The sequence below is a fragment of the Schistocerca nitens genome, chromosome 10, assembly GCF_023898315.1.
Source record: "Schistocerca nitens isolate TAMUIC-IGC-003100 chromosome 10, iqSchNite1.1, whole genome shotgun sequence".
NCBI lineage: Eukaryota > Metazoa > Arthropoda > Insecta > Orthoptera > Acrididae > Schistocerca > Schistocerca nitens.
Genome location: NC_064623.1, coordinates 68,869,418 through 68,888,756, shown reverse-complemented (window position 1 = coordinate 68,888,756; position 19,339 = coordinate 68,869,418). Strand labels below are relative to the sequence as shown.

The following is a 19,339-nucleotide window of genomic DNA, read 5'->3' as shown; positions in this document are numbered from 1 at the left end:
CCTTTCGCGTCTCCCGAAAGGACTCGACCACACTGTGTCGTCTCCGCATTGGTCATACCAGGCTGACCCATGGTTTTCTTTTGCGTGATGAGCCACCCCGCTATGTGGTTGTGGAGCCTTCCAGTCAGTGGCCCACATTTTGGTTGAATGCCCCCTTCTTTTGGCTCTGCGTACTAAGTACAGACTCCCCCACACTTTACCTTTGATGTTGGCTGACGATTCCCGGATGGTCTCTCTGGTTCTCGGTTTCCTCCGGGAGAGTGGTTTTTATTCTCAGTTTTAAGGTTTTTAATCTCTCTGGTGTTGGGGCAGGGCGGTGAGTGTTTGGGTGTCTCCCACTGTAGGCAGTGTTTAGAGATTCCCGATTCACCTCCCTGACCGGAATCCTCTTTTCTTCCCCTTTTACTCTTTTTACCCTTTTTTAAGGCTTGGTTAGTCTTTTTATTCCCATACGTATTTTCTGCATTATAGCAGTTGTACCTTTTAAGTCACAGGTGGTCTTGCCTATGCTGCTTCAGCATAGTGTTGGGTTCGTTCTCTTGCCGACTTCCCTCATTTGTTTTTCCCAATGACAACGTGACTGCCCTTTACGTTTTTTCCCTTTTTCCGTTTTATTGTTCTGACTTTTCTGAGATGTCCCGTTAGCAGAATGGAGTATATTTGAAACAAGGGACTGATGACCTCGCTGTTTGGTCCCTTAAACCTCAAACAACCAACCAACCAATCGTACTCCATCTCTTGGGTGGGGACACCTCCCTGGGTGTGTTTTCCGCCATCCACTATGCAGTGTTGTTTTCTGTGCAAGTGATGACCATGGACTTCTTTGCACCTCATAGCCAGGCTGTTGTGGTGGGGCTGCTGTTGGTTGTAGCCCCCTGACTAAATAGGGATCGCTCTGCTGATGCCTGCACCGTTAACTCCCCACATATGCCAAGGAATAGATGTCCAACTCCCTGGGGCATTGGGACTCCTGGCAGTGTACATCCTGCCAGGTGGCCCTCGCTGACCGTGGGTGGCACCCGTGGGGAGGTCCCCTGGTCAGAGTGGGGTGCATTAGGGCGGATGACATGCCATGAAGTGTAGTACATCATCTCTTGCTGGTGGTCAACCACCAGCAGTATCTAAACAGTCAGTCTTAACTTCAATGCTAAGAAATATGATCCCAAATTGTTCATCTCCCTGGCCACGCCATCAGAGGAAGGCCAGGCTAAGCATGGCAACAAAGCTTTTTCGCCCCGGTGCCTCGTATATACAAGAGCTGATGGGGACTCCTTAGTTTTGATGAAGCCTCAGTTTTTTGTAGAGCATTTAGAGGACAAGTTGGGGAGGTGGTGGGCTTGTCCAAAATGCAGTCAAGGTCAGTCTTGACAAAAACAGCATCCTCTGCCCAGTCACGGGTATTACTAACTTCTGACAAGTTGGGGATGTATGTTAACATCATGCCCCATAAGCACTTAAATATGGTCCAGGGTATTACATTCTGCAGGGACCTTCTTTTTCAGTCTGAGCTGCATACCCGTCTAGAGTAGTGAGGTGTTCATTTCATTTATCCGGTGCGTCCTCAGAGGGCTATTAGGTTGCCACTGGTGCCTTCATCTTGGCTTTGGAGGGTGACACATTACTGAGAAGGTCCCTATCTGTGTCAACTGTGGAGAGTATCATTAGTCTTGGTCGCCAGACTGCAGGATCTTACAGAAAGAGTAGAAAATCGTGGAATACAAGACCCTGGACAGACTTGACATATACTGAGGCTAAGCAAAAATATGAAGGGCTACATCCTGTGCATATGACATCCACTTAAGCTTACAGCTCTCAGCTGTCATACTCCACCTGCTCCCTTGATGGTGGGGGGCACTTCCCCTCCCTGTTGCTACCGCACCACCTACTTAAGGAGCAACACCCCACAAACCATCGGGGACATCAGTCTCCACTTCTCAGCCAAAGAAGCGTACATCTTCTTCGGATCCTCTAGCTAGGAAGGGGTTCATTGGGTCACTCCCTTCCCACGTAACTACCAGTAGCAAAGTGGACACCCGCCAGTGTCTGAATCAACCACAGGTAGCTGGTCGTAGAGCTTCAGTCTTTCTCAATCTGAGACACTCAGTGAAGCCCTCCCAGCCAGAACAGCCAAAGGTGAAGCGAGAGAAAACCAAAAAGATAACCACCCCTCACCAAAACACAGATATTGCGGTGGCACCCATACCACCGCTACCTACAAGCTCTGTGTCTGGGGATGAAGTAGAGATTCTCGTGTAGACAGCCTCGTTGAGTGTTTTGTGCCTTCCCAGTCTCTCAAGCATGTCATCCTACAGTGGAATTGTGGCAGATTTTTCCACCACCTGGCTGAGCTACAGAAACTGTTTAGCTTTACACCTGCTTTCTGTATCACTATCCAGAAAACCTGGTTCCTGACAATGCGGTTCCCTGCCTTCCGCGGCTATAGGGGGTATTAAAAGAACCATACCGGATATAATAGTGTCAAGTGGAGTTTGGGTCTGTCCAGAACTCAGTATGCAGTGAACCTGTGCCCCGTCACATCCCTTCTAAAGCTGGGGCTGTCAGCATAAGGATGACGCAGGAAATAACTGTCTGCAACATATATCTTCCTCCAGATACTGCAGTACCCCTGAACGCATTGGTTGCACTGATTGATAAACTTCCTATCTCCTTCCTACTTTTGGAGGATTTTAATACACATAACCCCTTGTGAGGTGGCACCATGCTTACTGGCCAAGGCAGAGATGTCGAAACTTTACTGTCTCAAACTGAGATTTTCACTCTGCAGCAAAGTGTGCACTGATATGAAACTTCCTGGCAGATTGAAACTGTGCGCCTGATCGAGACTCACTCTGGACCATTGCCTGAAGTTTGTAAGGTAGGAGACGAGGTACTAGCAGATGTAAAGCTGTGAGGACCGGATGCGAGTCGTTCTTGGGTAGCTCAGATGGTAGAGCACTTGCCTGCGGATAGGCAATGGTCCCGAGTTAGTCTCAGTCCGGCACACAGTTTTAATCCGACAGTTTTAATCCGACAGTTTTAATCCGACAGTTTTAATCCGACAGTTTTAATCCGACAGTTTTAATCCGACAGTTTTAATCCGACAGTTTTAATCCGACAGTTTTAATCCGACAGTTTTAATCTGACAGTTTTAATCCGACAGTTTTAATCCGACAGTTTTAATCCGACAGTTTTAATCCGACAGTTTTAATCCGACAGTTTTAATCCGACAGTTTTAATCCGACAGTTTTAATCCGACAGTTTTAATCCGACAGTTTTAATCCGACAGTTTTAATCCGACAGTTTTAATCCGACAGTTTTAATCCGACAGTTTTAATCCGACAGTTTTAATCCGACAGTTTTAATCCGACAGTTTTAATCCGACAGTTTTAATCCGACAGTTTTAATCCGACAGTTTTAATCCGACAGTTTTAATCCGACAGTTTTAATCCGACAGTTTTAATCCGACAGTTTTAATCCGACAGTTTTAATCCGACAGTTTTAATCCGACAGTTTTAATCCGACAGTTTTAATCCGACAGTTTTAATCCGACAGTTTTAATCCGACAGTTTTAATCCGACAGTTTTAATCCGACAGTTTTAATCCGACAGTTTTAATCCGACAGTTTTAATCCGACAGTTTTAATCCGACAGTTTTAATCCGACTGTTTTAATCCGACTGTTTTAATCCGACTGTTTTAATCCGACTGTTTTAATCCGACTGTTTTAATCCGACTGTTTTAATCCGACTGTTTTAATCCGACTGTTTTAATCCGACTGTTTTAATCCGACTGTTTTAATCCGACTGTTTTAATCCGACTGTTTTAATCCGACTGTTTTAATCCGACTGTTTTAATCCGACTGTTTTAATCCGACTGTTTTAATCCGACTGTTTTAATCCGACTGTTTTAATCCGACTGTTTTAATCCGACTGTTTTAATCCGACTGTTTTAATCCGACTGTTTTAATCCGACTGTTTTAATCCGACTGTTTTAATCCGACTGTTTTAATCCGACTGTTTTAATCCGACTGTTTTAATCCGACTGTTTTAATCCGACTGTTTTAATCCGACTGTTTTAATCCGACTGTTTTAATCCGACTGTTTTAATCCGACTGTTTTAATCCGACTGTTTTAATCCGACTGTTTTAATCCGACTGTTTTAATCCGACTGTTTTAATCCGACTGTTTTAATCCGACTGTTTTAATCCGACTGTTTTAATCCGACTGTTTTAATCCGACTGTTTTAATCCGACTGTTTTAATCCGACTGTTTTAATCCGACTGTTTTAATCCGACTGTTTTAATCCGACTGTTTTAATCCGACTGTTTTAATCCGACTGTTTTAATCCGACTGTTTTAATCCGACTGTTTTAATCCGACTGTTTTAATCCGACTGTTTTAATCCGACTGTTTTAATCCGACTGTTTTAATCCGACTGTTTTAATCCGACTGTTTTAATCCGACTGTTTTAATCCGACTGTTTTAATCCGACTGTTTTAATCCGACTGTTTTAATCCGACTGTTTTAATCCGACTGTTTTAATCCGACTGTTTTAATCCGACTGTTTTAATCCGACTGTTTTAATCCGACTGTTTTAATCCGACTGTTTTAATCCGACTGTTTTAATCCGACTGTTTTAATCCGACTGTTTTAATCCGACTGTTTTAATCCGACTGTTTTAATCCGACTGTTTTAATCCGACTGTTTTAATCCGACTGTTTTAATCCGACTGTTTTAATCCGACTGTTTTAATCCGACTGTTTTAATCCGACTGTTTTAATCCGACTGTTTTAATCCGACTGTTTTAATCCGACTGTTTTAATCCGACTGTTTTAATCCGACTGTTTTAATCCGACTGTTTTAATCCGACTGTTTTAATCCGACTGTTTTAATCCGACTGTTTTAATCCGACTGTTTTAATCCGACTGTTTTAATCCGACTGTTTTAATCCGACTGTTTTAATCCGACTGTTTTAATCCGACTGTTTTAATCCGACTGTTTTAATCCGACTGTTTTAATCCGACTGTTTTAATCCGACTGTTTTAATCCGACTGTTTTAATCCGACTGTTTTAATCCGACTGTTTTAATCCGACTGTTTTAATCCGACTGTTTTAATCCGACTGTTTTAATCCGACTGTTTTAATCCGACTGTTTTAATCCGACTGTTTTAATCCGACTGTTTTAATCCGACTGTTTTAATCCGACTGTTTTAATCCGACTGTTTTAATCCGACTGTTTTAATCCGACTGTTTTAATCCGACTGTTTTAATCCGACTGTTTTAATCCGACTGTTTTAATCCGACTGTTTTAATCCGACTGTTTTAATCCGACTGTTTTAATCCGACTGTAAGTTTCTTTACTGTCTGAATTTGACCTCTGCCTCTTAAATACTCCCCCCCCCCCCCCCCCACACACACACACACACACACACACACACACACACACACACACACACACACACACACACACACACACACACACACACACACTCTTCATTGTGGCTCACGGCACTTACTCGGCCATTGATTTATCCCTTTGCAGCCCAGGAATTCTCACATCTGTCCTCTGGAGAGGTCCATCATTCTTTAGGGTGCCCCGGCTAGTTGGTCCCTTGGTGGTCACCAGAAGTCACCGAGGCCATTAAAGATCTTCGGCGAGCTCTTCAGCGACATAAGCGGCACCCTTCCGTAGAGCATCTAATAGCCTTATAAACAGCTCCGTACCATGCGTTCACCAGCTTATAAAAAGACACAGGAGTGTAGGTCGAGATACGTCTCGTCCATTGGGTGCTATACGTCATCTTCCCAAGTCTGGATGAAGATAGGATGTGTTTTTGGGTACCTGACCCCAACAGGCGTCTCTGGTGTTAACATCAGTGATGTGTTATCAAACGCGATTGCTGAGCACTTCTCTGACAGAGGCTCGAGCTATTCGAGCATAGTGCTCAGCGAACTATCCCCTAGCCTTTCGCACCTGCAAATGACGAATGGAATGGAATGGAATGGAATGGAAAGTAAATAAAGTAAAAGTAAAGTCCTCTTGTTCACTACACACCACAGTGAACCCTATGACACCCCATTTACAGAGTGAACTCCTCGATACCCTTGCACATTGCCCCAACACAGCTCCTGGGCTGGATCGGATCCACAGTCGGATAGTTAAACGTCTCTCATCTGACACAAGGGACATCTCCTAGTCATCTTCAGTTGGATCTGGTACAATAGTGTCTTTCCATCACAATGGCGAGAGAGCACCATCATTCCAGTGCTCAAACCCAGTAAAAACCCACTTGATGTGAATATTTATCGGCCCATCAGCCTCACCGATGTTCTTCGTAAGCTGCTTGAATGTATGGTGTCAGCAGTTGGGTTGGGTCCTGGAGTCACGTGGCCTATTGCCTCCTTGCCACAGCGGTTTCCCCCAGGGTTGCTCTACCACTGAAAATCTTGTTTCCCTTGGGTCTGCCATCCGAACAGCCTTTCCCAGATGCTGACACCTGGTTGCCATTATTTTTTATTTACAAAAAGTGTATGACATGACCTGCTATCGTCATATCCTTGCCACATTATACAAGTGCGGTCTCAGAGGCCCACTTAAGATTTTAATCCAAAATTTCCTGTCGCATTGTCTTTCCGTTTCCAAGTTTCCAGGGGTCCCGCAGGACTTTACATTGAGTGTAGCCACTATGTTTAGTGGCCATTAACGGTCTAGCAGTAGCTGTAGGGTCGCCCATCTCACCTTCTCTGTATACGGACGACTTCTGTATTTGATACTGCTCCATCAGTACGGGTGTTGCTGAGTGGTGCCTACAGGGAGCCATCCATAAGGCGCAGTCATGGGCTTCAGCCCACAGTTTCCAGTTTTTAGCCACAAAGTCGTGTGTCATGCACTTCTGTTGGTGTCGTACCATTCATCTGGAACCAGAACTTTACCTTAATGATGAGCCATTCACTGTAGTGGCGACATATCAATTCTTAGGACTGGTTTTCGACACCCAATTGACTTGGCTTCCTCACTTTCGTGAGCTGAAGTGGAAGTGCTGGCAGCACCTGAATGGCCTCCGCTGCCTGAGCAACACACTGGGGTGCAGATCGCTCTACACTGCTGCAGCTCTACAGAGCCCTTGTTCAATCCTGCCTTAACTTTAGGGTGTGGTTTATGGTTTGGTGGCGCCTTCAGCGTTGCATTTACTCAACCCAGTGCACCACTGTGGTGTTTGACTAGCGACGGGAGCTTTTAGGAAAAGTCTGCTGACCAGTGTCCTGGTGGAGGCCAGAGTCCCACCATTGAAAGTTAAACGTGCACAATTTCTCACCAGTTACATTGCAGACATTGTAGTTCTCCTTTCCCCACCCACGGCAATTCATCTCCTGCATTGGTGGCACAGGTCAGGGCTTAAAATTGCAGTTCATGTCCGATCCCTACTATCCGAACTGGAGTCCTTGCCTTCACCACCTATACTTCAGGTCCATTCATCTACACCTCCATCGTGTACACCTAGGCCAAGGCTTCTCCTGGACCTTTCACATGGCCCTAAGGACTCGGTTAACCCCCATAGGTCTTCACTGCCACTTCCTCTCGATTCTTAAAATGTCCTGAGGCCATTAAGTGGTTTACACAGATGGCTTGATGGCTGATGGTCACATCGGCTTCGCGTATGCCCATGGAGGACGTACTGAACAGTATTCCTTGCCCGATGACTGCAGTGTTTTCACTGCAGAGCTGGTGGCTATATCTCGTGCTCTTGAGCACATCTGTTCATGCCCTGGGAATTATTTCTTCTGTGTACTTACTCCTTGACCAGCCTACAAGCTATCGACTAGTGCCACCCTCATAATCCTTTGGTAGTGACCATACAAGAGTCCATCTATGCCCTGGAATGGTCCAGTTCTTCAGTGGCGTTTCTCTGGACCCCAGGTCACGTTGGAATCCTGGGCAATGAACTTGCCGACAGGCTACATGCAAACCACATCTGGAGATTGGCACATCTGAAACTGACCTGCATTCAGTATTAAGCTGCAAGGTTTTTTGGGTTTGGGAGATGGAATGGCATAACATCAGTATGCACACTAAACTGTGTGCCATTAAGGAGACAATGAATGTGTGGAAGTCCTCCATACAGGCCTCTTGCAGGGACTCTGTGGTTCTCTGCCAGTTCTGCATTGGCCACAATTGGGCGATCCTCGGCTATGTCCTGCACTGTTAAGACCCACCTCAGTGTCGGTGTGGTGCCTGGTTGACAGTGGCCCACATTCTGGTGCACTGTCCCACTTCGATTGCCCTGCGATCAAATCTTGGGCTACCGTACTCGTTGCCGCTAATTTTATATGAAAACACTTGATCTGCTGATATAGTTTTATGTTTTATTCGTGAGGGTCGGTTGTATCATTTGATCTAAATTTTAGCACGTGGCCTTTATCCGTGTGTGTCCTCCACCCTAATGCTTTTAGGGTGGATGCTTTAATGTGTTGCTGAGTGGCTGGCTTCTCCTTTTTATCCTTGTGGTCAGCCAGCCGTGGTAACCTTTCTTGTTTTAACCTCTTCTACCTGTTTCTTGCGTTTCTGTGGTTTTCTTGTTCCATTTTGTTTTCTTGTTCCATTTTGTCTAAGTGTTTGTTGCCCTTACATTATTGTTGTGCTTGTTCCTTTCATTCCATTTTGTGTTGTCAGTCTCGTTGGTTTATTCTCACCCTTATGGCATTCTCTTCGGAACACGGGACCGATGGATGACCTAGCAGTTTGGTCCCTTCCCGCCTCTTTCAAACTGTGTCCATCCTTCCCTGATGCCAATAGCTCTCTGTTGATATTCAGATCTGCACCAGCTCACATGTATTCTCATTAATTCAGTGAATTGCAAACTGTCAACTTCAAGCTGAAAAACATTCAGAAAGTAGGACCAACTGCAGTAAGTTTTCCGATTATGCGTAGCTGCTACATAATAATTCTACCTAATGGCCACATTTCTTGGAAATGTAGATCGAAGAAAGGCAACGGCCTACCATCTCCAACACAACTGTGCCTAATGAAGAACTGAAACGTTCAAACCTACATGTTGATGAGATATATCTTTCTGTGGTTCCAGGCATGACACAGTGACTTTACACATGTTTCCCCTGTATGATTGCATCAAATGTAAATATGTAAGGTTGACGGGAGAAAGGTCGTACTGAGGGGCAAACTCATTACCTACTTCTTACCTAACTTTTTCTTGTTGTTTAGAGAAAAATCTTATGAGATGCATTTGTCCGAAATTCTCTCTTACAGTGAAATTTCTATAACATCAGTTCTTGAATGAGGGTGACAGAACTTTGACAATGTGTGGGTGCTTAAAAGCTGTGTGAGACCACTTTGGTCAACTACCAGGAATGCATCATTTTGTGTGAACTAAGGCAGATATTTTAGCAGCTGACTGGTATTGTTTGTGTATAGAATGAAAGTAATTCATCACTTTGACAGACTTGTTTTCACATTCCATTAGAATTATTTGTATTTAAGTATTTAGGGCAGTTGGAGTGCACAGTTTTCATGTAGTTGAAAGATGTGCAAAGTGTAAAATTACAGAAAATTTGAATGAATATGTAAGATGACGTGTAGTAATTATTTGAAAGTTGTTTATTACTTTCAGATTAAAAAACACCGCGTGCTGTTTCTTCGTTTTACCCACGATGATCACAAGGCCCAGAAGTACCTCCTTGGCGGCATTGAACAAGTCATAGGATTACACAAAGATGCCCTCTTACCGAAAGTGTCTGGCATATTAAAGGTATGTTCCAGTGTGATTAATAATTACAGATTACATCTGCAACTCTTGAAAACGGCTTGTGTTAAAACTTTTGGTATGGGATCTAGGGTTGCTAAAATAGATGTTAATGTAAGTGATAGATAGTGGTTGCAATTTCTTTTACAGAAAAATTTAGTATTTTTACTTCAATTATCACTGGTTGAGTGTTGCATTCCAGAGTAGCTTTAGCATCAGATTACGTATTGCATTCTGAGGAAATTCATCTCAACGAAATCAGTTAACATATGGAGAATTTAGTGTGTAAACCTTCTTTTCCCTCTTCTTTTACACAAAAGTTACAGAAAGCATTGGGGCAATAGCAAAAAACATCAGGTTGAACAATCTATATTATGAAAAGGATAGTCACTAATCAACAATATACTGCAGATGCTGAGTCGCAGAAAGGCACAACAAAAAGACTTAAACAAATCTTTCAGCCAAACTGGCCTTTGTCAGAATATATATCACACACACACACACACACACACACACACACTCACACTCACTCTGTCTCTGGTGGTCATTTGTGTTTTTTGTGTGTGTGTGTGTGTGTATGGGGGGGGGGGGGAGAAGAGATTCTGATGAAGGCCTGTTTCACCAAAAAGTTTGACAGTCTTTTTGTTGTGCCGATCTGTGACTCAGCATCTCTGATATATGGCGAGTAGCAACTACACTTCTCATAATATTGTCATTATTCCATTCCAGCTTTACCATGGGTTGAACAAACTGATCTATAAATATTTTAATTGGTATTATATGGAACTTAAAATAATTTGTTACACCTTTAAAAATTCATGTAATCTACATCTTGTGTGTGCTGCTTTTATTTATAGTAAAAATTGGTAGGTGGAATGTCAAATGTAACAGGCCAATCATTCTGGAAAAAATGCTTATAGTAAGAGTGTCGTTCAGTAATTAATGCAACACTTTTTTTTTTTCTCAGTCAGTCAGTTTGTTGAAAAAAATGCAAAATTTGTTGTGGGTCATAAGAGGATTATTCGTGCCTCAGCTCTTAGTTTGATGAAGTTCCAGTGGATGGAGCACTTTACTTAACCTTCAAAAAAGGTGGTGTAACAAAGGTGTGTTGCAAGCAGAAAGCTGTCATTGTGTCATCAAGGGTGACTGTTCCACTTTGCGCTCCCCCCACCCCCTTTCTGGAAAACTAGAGATTCAGATATTCATAGGCACTTCCAGAATTTCAGAGGGTTCCTGATAGTGAACAAAAGAATGGTGCATTGTTGGGCAAGGTTTGTCATCACAACAAGGTCATGCAAACTTGCGTGCTGATCGGCCACGCAATATTGGAACATTTTTACTCTCATTCGAGCTGAACGACGGATCACAAATGCCCCCCCCCCTCTCTCTCTCTCTCTCTCTCCTCTCTCTCTCTCTCTCCCCCCCCCCCCCCCCCCCCCCCCTTCCGGGCTTTCACCTATTTGGACCAATGAAGGATTCACGCTGTGGTAAACAGAGGTTACTGATGCAGCAAGAATTTGGCTCTGATGTCGAGAAGTAGAATGGTACCATGTGGACATATGGGCCCTCCCTTGTAAGGTGGTGTAAGGCTCTCACATTGAATGAAGATTGTGAAAAATAGGGTGGAATAGCCGAAAGTGGGGAATAACATGGCATATTGGAATCTTGAATAAAACCAACCTGCTTTCAGGCAAAAGTGTTCCATCACTTATTGAATGGCCCTCATAAAACATTTTGTGTTTTTTTAGGATGATGAAGACTTCACAACGTGTAAAATTTTCAACCTTCAATGTTTATTAGTATGTAGATCAGCATAAGTGGAGTGTTAAATTGAAATTAGAATATCTATGCTATAGACAAAAAATAAAGATGATTAATTTGCCATAAGAAAATTTGCTTAAGTTTTTTAAAAAAAGCAGAGATTTCTTGTTTAATGAATACTGTCATCTCCTTTGACTGCTAAAATTACTGTAATGAACTCCATTACTACAATTTCAGCCTTTGGACATTTTGTAGTCAGTTTTCTGTGTGTATTTAGAAATCCAAAGTACAAAAGTGTTCAGCTTGAAAATATCTCAGATGCTGAAATTGCAGTTTCAGTTTATAAAGTAATTTAAACAGTTAAAAATGACAATAGTGACCTGTAAAATTTGACTGTGATCCTCACCCAACAAAATTATGAACTGGTTTAAGACAGTTAAATATATATAGTTGCCTAATTCTTGGATAAATTATAACTTAGTTCATTTTTACTTCCATTTTGTTCTTGCCATATTCCTTTAGTTTCCTTTTTCTTGACAATTTGTTGCAGTATGTGAGCTCTGTATTTGCTGATACATTACTGAAAGATTCCCACTGAAGTTTGTCTACAGTCAAATTAGTCAGGTCTTCTCAATCATGAAGATGGGGAAGTATAGTAAAATTTATGGTTCTCTTCTAGTTTTATTCAATCTTCATTTCTTTGCAGTACTTCAGATAATCCTGCTGCGTACCAGTTGTTCATTTATTCTTCTCTCCATTAACTTTTGTGATCCTAAAGTTCTGCAGTTTATTCCAATAATAATAATAATAATAATAATAATAATAATAATAATATTTAAGTTGGTAATGTCTTGGCCAGAAGCCATTAAGTGTCCTTCAGTCCACTGTTCCAGTCAGTCTTCTTCCTGAGCCAGAATACCAACATCCTCAGAAATTGTTCGTCATGGTAGGGCCTCTAGTGAAACCCCATGTGCAGGAGGGCGAAGACTTTTGTGGGACACTTGAATAGTGACATGTGCCGAACTTCAGCAGAATGTTGACTGCATTCTGGTCCAATTGCCTTTGTCACAGAACCAGGAATTTGATATGACCAATTCTCGAGAGCCTCGAGTATTCAGTTGTGATAGCCATTTGGCTGCCTGCTACATCTCATACAGGGAGACAGCTTAAGAGTTGGCCCTCTTGCATTGCCTTCATACTTAAAGGTTTTAAATGATGGTGCCCAGACATCTCCCTTCTAAAGCCATCATGCAAGTCTCCAAAACACTTGGAAGACAAGATGATCAGAACGTTGTTAAGTGTAAGAGCTTCAGAGCTTTTTGTTAAAAAGGGCCGTGTGTAGCTGTGTTATTCTGGTCTTAAAGTTGCGAGGATACTTGTTCGATTATTGCTAGTCACAACTTTTTCCAAATAGTAATGCTAATTAACAAATACTAAATGATAATTTTCCAATAAAATATATTTTCTTCTTAATTACTAATCATAATAATATAATCCCTGGCCCTACCTCCTTGACCACATTACTCTTTCATCTCTCTTTCACACTGTTGTAATAACTTCTAGATTGTTTGCTTCCTTTCTGCCATGCCCAATTTTGTATTCTGGGTGTCTCACTTTAAGTAATGGGTGCTCATGACTAGTTCGTGTTGAATGCAGTCTCCCCCAGGGGTGACCCCCGGCAGACTTCTTTCTTCCCTTCATCTTGCTTTTATTATTGAAAGTACAAAAGATATCCATTAAGTTTTCAGCCTTTTCTCTTACCGTTACGTATATCCCGACTAGATCAGAAAATGTTTGCAGCGAACCTATCTGCTGTTGGATGTGTGGATTAACTGATGACCTCATTGTTTGGTCCATTACTCCCCAACAAACCATCTTGGGTATCAAATTCTCAGTTCATATCTTGTGGGAAACAGGTAATTCCACACATAGTGTATCTCGTTAGTCATTGGCTTTGCTGTATATTTGAATTCGAAACAACTCCGTAGTTGTGAGGTAATGATCTGGAGACACCATGTCTCGCAGTTGAATCTACCACATACTGTAAGTTGTTGTTGGCTGTGTCTGGGACAGCCTTGTTACTTAGACACACTCCATCTCTCTGCCTGTTGTGCAATATTGGTCTCAGCAGTGGTGTTGTATTGATTTTAAAAAACAGTAGCTTTGTTCTCTACTGCCAGGTATGTTGTATACCATGTACTGGGAACATCCATTGCCCAAATGTATTTTTCATATTGGCCTCTAATGGTGTGAGTATTCTTTATTGACTGTTCAATATTACTTCCTGAAGATTGGGCAGCCTGGAAATGAGAGATTGTGGGTTACACCAAATTGACGTGTATCATTGCCAACTTCATAACAGCTCTCTGTAGTTATTTCTTAAGGCTGTGTCTGATTATTTTAATTACTTAAGTCTTTAATGAAGTGCATTTGTACATTGATTTCATTGTGAATTTACTTTAGTTCTGAACATTCTCCACAGTCCAACCTAGTATGATGTGCTAGCAGCTTTCTTTTATTCGCACCATAGTTTTTGCTAAGTTAGCTAGTTGCTTTTTGTGACACTCCTCTCTTTTAGTGTCCCATTGTGATGCCAGAAGTCTGAATGTGGTCATTTACCCACAGTTTATATGCATTGACTTGTATGTTCAATATGTCATTTTGAGTGACTTGTTTATTGTTGTTGTTGGGTCATTCCATGGCAGATGGTCTAGAGGTTCCTACATGACTCGGGGGCTCTTGACAATATTTTGTGTGAATATTTACACATATTTCCAATAAATACTGTTAAAAGTTGCACAATCACCATATCAGTACTTACGGAGATAGTCATTTCTTTGACCCACCATTGCACAGATTTAAACAGTGCTCGTTTGCATTTCTGACAACTTTGATACATGTCTCTCGCAATATTTTCTTGAAAGAAGCAAAACTAGGCCATCTTTTACAACTTACCTTACTCTTAAGTGATATAATAAAATATTTGTTGAGCAATTTTCATATGAATACAAAAACATGAAGTTAAGATTTCTTTATCTCAGGACGTAATTGTGGAATAAATGTGCAACTTCGACCCATGCAATGGCTTAGTATAGAATATCAATTGAACAAATTGTGGGTTTTTGGTTAAATGTTGTGGGTTTTTGGTTAAATGTTGTGGGTTTTTGGTTAAATGTTGTGGGTTTTTGGTTAAATGTTGTGGGTTTTTGGTTAAATGTTGTGGGTTTTTGGTTAAATGTTGTGGGTTTTTGGTTAAATGTTGTGGGTTTTTGGTTAAATGTTGTGGGTTTTTGGTTAAATGTTGTGGGTTTTTGGTTAAATGTTGTGGGTTTTTGGTTAAATGTTGTGGGTTTTTGGTTAAATGTTGTGGGTTTTTGGTTAAATGTTGTGGGTTTTTGGTTAAATGTTGTGGGTTTTTGGTTAAATGTTGTGGGTTTTTGGTTAAATGTTGTGGGTTTTTGGTTAAATGTTGTGGGTTTTTGGTTAAATGTTGTGGGTTTTTGGTTAAATGTTGTGGGTTTTTGGTTAAATGTTGTGGGTTTTTGGTTAAATGTTGTGGGTTTTTGGTTAAATGTTGTGGGTTTTTGGTTAAATGTTGTGGGTTTTTGGTTAAATGTTGTGGGTTTTTGGTTAAATGTTGTGGGTTTTTGGTTAAATGTTGTGGATCAACAAAACAAACACTTTTTTCACATATTTTATTAATGTTAGTGCACAACCTAGGTCTTGTGTTATAAGCCTGTTTTCAAGTAGCATGAGTAGATTGTGGGAAGAGGGAAAGTTCAAGGACTGGACTGGACTGAACTGCAATTGTGATCTTTCAATTATGTAGTTGCTTTTGTTACACAAGAGTTTCACCCTAGAAGATACAGCAGTTTCACAGCTGCTCAAGCACATTCCTACAGAAGGATTATAGGATGAACTGTGATATTAGATTGGGTGAGAACTACGGCGAGTGTAGGGAGTGGAGCAGTGAGTGGGCAGGAAATTGTTGTGGTGCCAACCATGGGAATGTATACCACGTACTTTTGCTTTTTAGGAGAATCTACCACGTTTAAACTGCAGTTAACCTGAATCTGAATCCATTTGTAGTTAACCTGAATCCATTTGTAGTTAACCTGAATCCATTTGTAGTTAACCTGAATCCATTTATAGTCTGAATTATCAAAAAATTAACAATTACTCAATACTAATATTCATTTTTGCAGGAGACTGTAAAAGTTTTTCGTCTGTAATGTTGTCAATGATCGTAAGACGTCTGATGGGAATGGAATGGGGTGTGCCATCTTCTGGTTCCAAGCAGCCAGTGTGAGAGTGGTGGGCAGATGTGCTTGAAAGCATTTGGTAGGAAAAGCTGTGTTCTCTGGTCCCACCGAAACAACCACCTCGGAAATCTCCACATATTTGGTAGAAACAGCCAAATATTTGTGACAATGACTCTATAAAAATAGTGATGCCACAGACAAGAGTTAATAATTAAGAGATAAAAAAAGAAAATTGTCTGCAAATTAATATAAACCATTTATCATTTTGTTTCTCCTACTATCAAAATGTGGACAATCAAAAAGTGCCATAAATTTGGCGTAGTTGTAATGTTAACTTTCTAGAGATCCCTTACATGAATAAAGGTATGTAATTTTGATTAGTCGGAATACGCTAAAAATAATTTTTCTCAAGGCGCCTTTAAAAAAGGGGGGGGGGGGTTGTCTTATACTCGGGGTAAATAGGGTGTAAAATTTTCTGTAAGTACAGTAAGTTCTATGTAAACCACAGACTATGCGAAAACAAAATATGCTATACTTCAATTTAGAATTAAACTAGCATGTCAATAGTATTGCACAGCGAACAGATTCAATTGTCCCATGAGTTATGTCCAAAAACATGACAAAGTACCAAAACTTACACAATGTGACAAAGGTGTGAAATACAAAGACAGTTAAGTGTTGCAGCTGTTGTGCAAGAATTTTACTACCATGATTTCCAGTGCCTTGGTAAAGGATAACTTAAATTTCAGAATTTACATGTTCTGCCATTCACAAAATTTCTTTCACTCCCAACAAAGTTTCCACATTCACAATGTAAGTTTGCACCTGATTTTGCAAGAAAATATTTATAATTTTTCCGCGTTGTGTGCTTTGCCTATCAATGTTGTTGGAGAAGAAATTGATTCAATTTATATAAATAACACTGTCGACAACTGGGCCTTCAAGCAATGTTTACAACCTTTGTGTGTTAAAGTTTCTCAATCACTACAGTTTCCAAACTCTCAACTGCACATGCACAGCTCTAAGATTGTCGTGATCGTCATGACACCTTTGCATTACTTGAATTTAAATTTTGTTCATTAGGTGGTATGGAGGGCTAGTTCTAGCTCTAGTTTGTGCCTTTGTGTTCCTTGAACTGCTGCTTTTTGTTCAAATTAACCTCCTTGACTAATGAAACGTGGCACCAGTTATGTATTTATTCATGCTTGCAGAGATAAATTTTGCAAAGACAAATTTTGCAAATTGTCAAGTGCAGGTGTCTATGTAAATATTTTTTGTGATGATCTGCAGACTGACTGTGTGTGACTGTTTGTGTGGATGTTATTTTCTGGATAATGGAGGATCTCAAAAAGACTACAGTGCAAGAGGGACAGAACTGCATGTATGCCAACATCACACAAAATACTTGTATAAATATTTGCACTTGCTAATGAGAATAAATTTCTGAAACATGTCACGCTGTGCATGAAAAAATGTGAACATGGTGCATTGTTTCATTATTTAAATAATCAGTAATACAGTTGCAGGCTTCGCAAAAGCATCAGTTATGATGTACGAAATTAAATCAAACATTTCTGCTTTCCAGGTAGTAACCATTTACAATTACATCAGTGGGCTAAACATAGTATAAAATTCAGATAATCTTCATTAGACAAGAAGTCGCTGAAACTCCATTCCATCCCAAGTGTCTTTGTTTGGCTGACTTTGCTTAGAATTATCTGTCTGAAAATTTCTCCATCTTCATTATTTTTTCCCCTGCAGAGATTGTAAAAAGCTGTACAAGGTGGTCTAATTTTCTTTCAAGAAAATATTGCCAGATATATTACGTCCCAAAGTTGCCGAAGACTTGAGGGTGCATTGATAGCTGTGCTATTGGCTCAAACAAATGGCTAATCTCTAAAAGTATGATATTTGGTAAAGTTTTACTTTCCCCATGTTCACTGGGAACAAGTGGAAATGTTCACACAATTTCAGCAAATTCATTGACGGTCGTGTGCCAACTTTCTTGAAATTGGTTCATTTGGCATGGATTGCTCCCACCATTCCTGTTAATTTAGCTTAAGATTTTCAGTGCTGCTGTAATGTTTGGCAATTTGTTAACCTGCAGCTATTCTACGATGCTGATATCTTGGAAGAAAAGGTTCTGTTGGAGTGGGCAGGCAAGGAAAGCAAGAAATACGTGAGCAAAGAACTAAGCCACGAGATCCATGAGCGTGCAGAACCATTCATCCGTTGGTTGCGCGAGGCAGAAGAGGAGGAGAGTGAGAGCGATGAGGAGGAGGAAGATGACTTGGAGGTGCGTGTCTGCTAGAGACCAATCTGATGAGCAGGTTTCTACTTTTAGCAAATTTAATCTTATAAATTTTTCATTTCACCAGATTGAATACGATGACCGTGCAAAGGCATCACCCCTGAAGGAGCAGCCGAAACCGGTGCAGAAGCCTGTAGCTGCAACACAAGAATCAGAGGAGGAAGGAGATGACCTTGATATTGATGCAATCTAATTCGGTAAGCATATTCACTGATTACATGTAACTAAATTAAATCTTTTGTAAACACCAGTAACTTGATGTTGTAAGAACTGCCTTGATGATGTGGTTTTTAGTTTCTCCTGAAAGATTTCGGAGTTCCGAAGTTAGCAAGAGGTTCAGTTGTCGTTATTTACACGTGTGTCATCTGTCTGAAGGCTGATACGATGCAGCTGTCTGTGCTACTTGGTCCGGTGCAATCCTCGTAACTACTCTTAAACTACATCCATTTGAAGTTGCTCACTATACTCGTGTCTAAAGGTCTCTCCGCAGTTTTCACCCCCTCACTTTCTTTCCAATACCTTATTGACAATTCCTTGATGCCTCATTATGTTCTATCAACTAATCTGTTCTTTCAATCATGTTTTGCCAAATTTTTCTCCAAAGCTCGATCCAGTACCTCATTAGCTGTTAGATATACTCACCTAATCTTCAGCACTCTTCTGTAGAACCTCACTTAAAAAGCTTCTATTCTCTTCTTGTTTAAACTGCTTATTTCTCTCTCCAGGAGGAAGGTGTCCTATACATTTACATGGATACTCTGCAAATTACATTTAAGTGCCAGGCAGAGGGTTCATTGAATCACGTTCACAATTCTGTTATCCCAATCTTGTACATGCGCGGAAAAAATGAACACCTATAACTTTCTGTACGAGCTCCGATTTCCCTTACTTTATCAGCTGATCATTTCTCCCTATGTAGGTCGCTGTCAACAAAATATTTTTGCATTCAGTGATTGGAATTTTGTGAGAAGATACTGTCACAATGAAAAACTCCTTTCTTTTAATGATGTCCAGTCCAAATCCTGTATCATTTTTGTGACACTGTCCCATATTTCACGATAACACAAAACGTGCTGCCCTTCTGTGAACTTTTTCGATGTACTCCTTCAGTTTTATCTGGTAAGGATCCCACATCGTGCAGAAGAGGTCGTACAAGTGTAGTGTAGGCAGTCTCCTTAGATCTGTTACATTTTCTGTGTGTTCCTTCCAATTTAAGTTGTTCATAATTGTAATACTTAGGTATTTAGTTGA

General features: G+C 40.9%; 1 protein-coding gene across 3 annotated transcripts in view; it reads left to right on the top strand.

Moving 5' to 3' along the window:
• The window catches only part of LOC126210570 (eukaryotic translation initiation factor 5), a 118,948-nt gene that overhangs the window by 93,001 nt on the left and 6,608 nt on the right, over window positions 1–19,339 (top strand). For all 3 annotated transcript variants that reach the window (XM_049939834.1, XM_049939835.1, XM_049939836.1), the window contains exons 8-10: window positions 9,623–9,760; window positions 17,885–18,073; window positions 18,156–18,285. In XM_049939834.1, coding sequence (XP_049795791.1) covers window positions 9,623–9,760; window positions 17,885–18,073; window positions 18,156–18,281 — 453 coding nt within the window. In that variant the 3' untranslated portion in view covers window positions 18,282–18,285. The remainder of the gene's footprint in view (window positions 1–9,622; window positions 9,761–17,884; window positions 18,074–18,155; window positions 18,286–19,339) is intronic.